At 36.0% G+C, this 3,446-nt stretch overlaps 1 protein-coding gene across 1 annotated transcript; it reads right to left on the bottom strand.

Moving 5' to 3' along the window:
- Positions 1-345: 345 nt before the first annotated feature.
- Positions 346-1,290, bottom strand: LOC102267669 (olfactory receptor 2G3). The gene has a single exon (XM_005891115.2). The coding sequence runs from the start codon at positions 1,288-1,290 to the stop codon at positions 346-348; it is 945 nt and encodes a 314-aa protein (XP_005891177.1).
- Between the last annotated feature and the right edge of the window lie 2,156 nt (positions 1,291-3,446).

Raw genomic sequence — 3,446 nt, 5'->3', positions numbered from 1 at the left:
TCTTAGAAAAGTCAATCAAAATTTCTTAACTTTCAATGAACAATTGGTAAATACTTAATGGTTTACTTTTTTGTTTGTTTGAATCCTTGGGAATAAGTGTCAGAAGTAAAATACAGACTTTGTGGTGAGGTCACAATGTATACCCATGCACAATTCTGTTTCCCATGGTTCAAGCTCTCAACAAATAAAGATATATACATTTTGTTATTTACACATAAAAGAAGAGAAGATTCCTTATGTAGATAAAACAAGTAAACAATAATTTAATTTGTGTAAAATTGAGAACAGTGTTTTGGCTAAGTAGAAACTGAGTAACTACATGACTTACGATCACTTCCTTGCACATCATGTCTGTAGAAAGCACAGTTTTCCCGTGAGAAGCTTCTTCAGAGCATCTTTCACATCCTTGTTTCTTAATGTGTAAATAATAGGATTTAAGGTGGGGGTCACCATGGTATAGAAAAGTGAGATGAACTTGCCTTGGTCCTGAGCATAACTGTTGCTTGGTTGCAGGTACATGTAAATTATGGTGCCATAGAAAATGATCACCACCGTAAGGTGGGAGGAGCAGGTGCTGAAGGCTTTGCGCCTTGCCTCCACTGACTTGAGCCTCAGCACTGCTTGAGTTATGAAGCCATAGGAGATAAGGATGAGTGCTGGGGGGATTAGGAGAAACAGGATACTAACAACAAAAAGGACCAACTCATTGATGGTGGTATCCACACAAGCCAACTTAAGGAGAGCTGGTACTTCACAAATAAAATGATCCAGCCTGTGGTTGCCACAAAAGGGCAACTGCAAAGTAAAGGTTGCATGAATCAAGGAATTGGCCAAACCACTGAGCCAGGAGATAAATGCCAGCTGCTGGCATAGCCGTGGGTTCATGATGACCACATAGTGAAGAGGTTTGCAAACAGCAACATAGCGATCCAAGGCCATCACAACCAGGAGGATACACTCGGTTGAGCCCAGTGCTAGAGAAATATAGAGCTGTACCACACAACCACCATAAGTGATGGTTTTCTCTGGTCCTCGCAGGTTAACTAGGGTCTGAGGTGCAAGGCTAGTAGTGAAGCAGATGTCCAGAAAGGAGAGGTTGCCGAGGAAGAAGTACATAGGGGTATGAAGAGGAGGATCCAGGTATGAGATGATGATAATGGTGATATTTCCCACAAGGGTCAGGAGGTAGAACAAAAGGACAAATACAAAGAGCACAGCCTCTAGGTGAGGGTGGTCTGAAAATCCTAGAAGGACAAAACCAATCGGAGAACTCTCATTGGCTTTTTCCATCCTCTAGAGGGAACTGTACCTGCTAAAAGAGAACATTTGAAACAGCTCATCCCAGAATCACAGAATGTATGAGCTGAGGGGTCAAGAAGACTGACTTGTCCAACCTGTTGATTTTTCATCCCTAATGTGTTACTGGGCTTCCCTAGTGGCTCAGTGGTAAAGAATCCATCTACAGTGCAGGAGACTTGGATTGGATCCCTGGGTTGGGAAGATCCCATGGAGAAGGAAATGGCAACCCACTCCAGTGTTCTTGTCAGGAAAATCTTATGGACAGAGAAGCTTGGCAAGCTATGGTCTATGGTGTCGCAAAGAGTCAGACACGACTGAAGCAAATGAGCAATGTGTTACTGACTTAGAACATTAATCCATGTTACTTCATTCCAGTCCAATGACTCTTCTTTAAAAATCATAAATGCTTTCAGTGTTGGGGTTATCTGGAAACTGATTATTAAAGTCACTCAAGGTGGATATTTGTGTGCATATCAAGAAATGTGAAGTGATCTACTTACTTCTGAAATCAAGTGTCTCTCAAAATAAAGTGAACAGCATATCATGGTTTTTAACTGTTGACAAAATTTGTATGCAAAATATGATATTCAGGTTTTATCATAGGCACAAATGGAAATGGGAAATTTCTTTGCATCTTCCCCCTACATACACGCACTCTTAAACTCTCATCTCTAGTCACTGCCTAAACAGAGGAAAGTAAGATAGTCATGCATTTCATTGTATATCTAGACAGACAAAGCAAAATTGAATAGTTAAGTGATAATTCAAATTTTAAAATAAATTTAAAAGTATGATCTAAGTAAGTAATTTTCAAATAGATTTTGCAAAATAATAGTTGAAAAAATATCATTTTGAAATATGAAGTCTAGGAAAGTATTTATGTATAAAACTAACTAAAATAATATGTTTAAAGATAGGTAATACTAGGATGGGAAGGGATATAAGATCAACTTTTGCATGTGGGAAAACATTGGAAATAACTAGGAAGGAATGAAAAGGGTATGTTTGAGGAGCCAAGTTATATAATATAAATCAAATTATATATGTTCATTCAATGATTGAAGTGCCAAAAATAAAAATTATTTTTAGTTATATTTTGAAGCAACATTATATAAATAAGCTGGCTAAAATTTCCTAATATTCAATGCAGAAAATATTATACTCAAGAGAATATACATTATTAATGAAGAGCTAAATATATTAGCTCTATAAATGTAGTTTGTTTGAAAAACTCCTAAACATTCAACATGATAAAACCATAAAACAGATTACAAGAAAAAATGAAAAGAGCTTATGTGAAAGGTGAAGAAATTTCAAGATCACTTGGTAAACACTGGTAGAACTGTGTGGATAATTCAGTTGCCTTTATAAGAAGCAAAAAAGTGAGTGTTAAAGTTTTGCCTATAAAAAAAGTATTTGAAGCCAAATTGTAGAAATTTCTGAGCAAGGTAGTTATTAACTTCATTGTTCAAACAATGAAATGTCTTTGGAGGCTTATGAGCACACAGGAGAATGATATTATCTATTTCTGTTTTGGAAATATTGGCCTGGTAATGATTTATAGATGGATGTGGAAAAATTATTGTCAGGGAGTTCAGTGAGGAACATTTTGATAGTTATCATATAAACTAGTGGCCTTGTAATGCAAATGGACTGAAAACTCTTGGAAATGACAGCAGTTCAATAAAATTTGACAGCAGTTTAATAAAAATTAGTTGGAGGAAAATTAATTGAATGAAAATGTCAAAATTAATTAAATAGTGATTTTGTTATGGAAAGGGGGATAAGAGAAGGATTATAAGATGATTCTATGATAATTTGCTTTCAGAATGAGAAAACTGAAGAAGTATAAAATGGCAGACTGTATTTCCCATTCTGATAGATTTTTGCCCAACTTACCAAGACTCCCATTTCAAAACATGTTTCATTCCATTCTCCACTACCATGCTTTTGGTCAAAGTTCTTCTTGACTGATTGTGAAATTTTAGTAGGAGTCTTAAAATGAGGTGATTGTTTCTAGTGTGTTTATTTATATACACCAAGCCAGGTGTGAGCCAGATGTGTTTTTCTTCAGTCCAAAAGACGTAGAGAAAATATTTTTCAATGTCAGCTCATGATGACTTTTATAGAAGTTTCTAATGTCTGTT

This window comes from Bos mutus, chromosome 7 (genome assembly GCF_027580195.1).
Source record: "Bos mutus isolate GX-2022 chromosome 7, NWIPB_WYAK_1.1, whole genome shotgun sequence".
NCBI lineage: Eukaryota > Metazoa > Chordata > Mammalia > Artiodactyla > Bovidae > Bos > Bos mutus.
This window is presented reverse-complemented; position numbering and strand designations above follow the sequence as displayed.

What these genes read in the sequence shown, in the direction of transcription:
- LOC102267669 (XM_005891115.2), bottom strand. Translation starts at nt 1,290, where the DNA reads ATGGAAAAAGCCAATGAGAGTTCTCCGATTGGTTTTGTCCTTCTAGGA.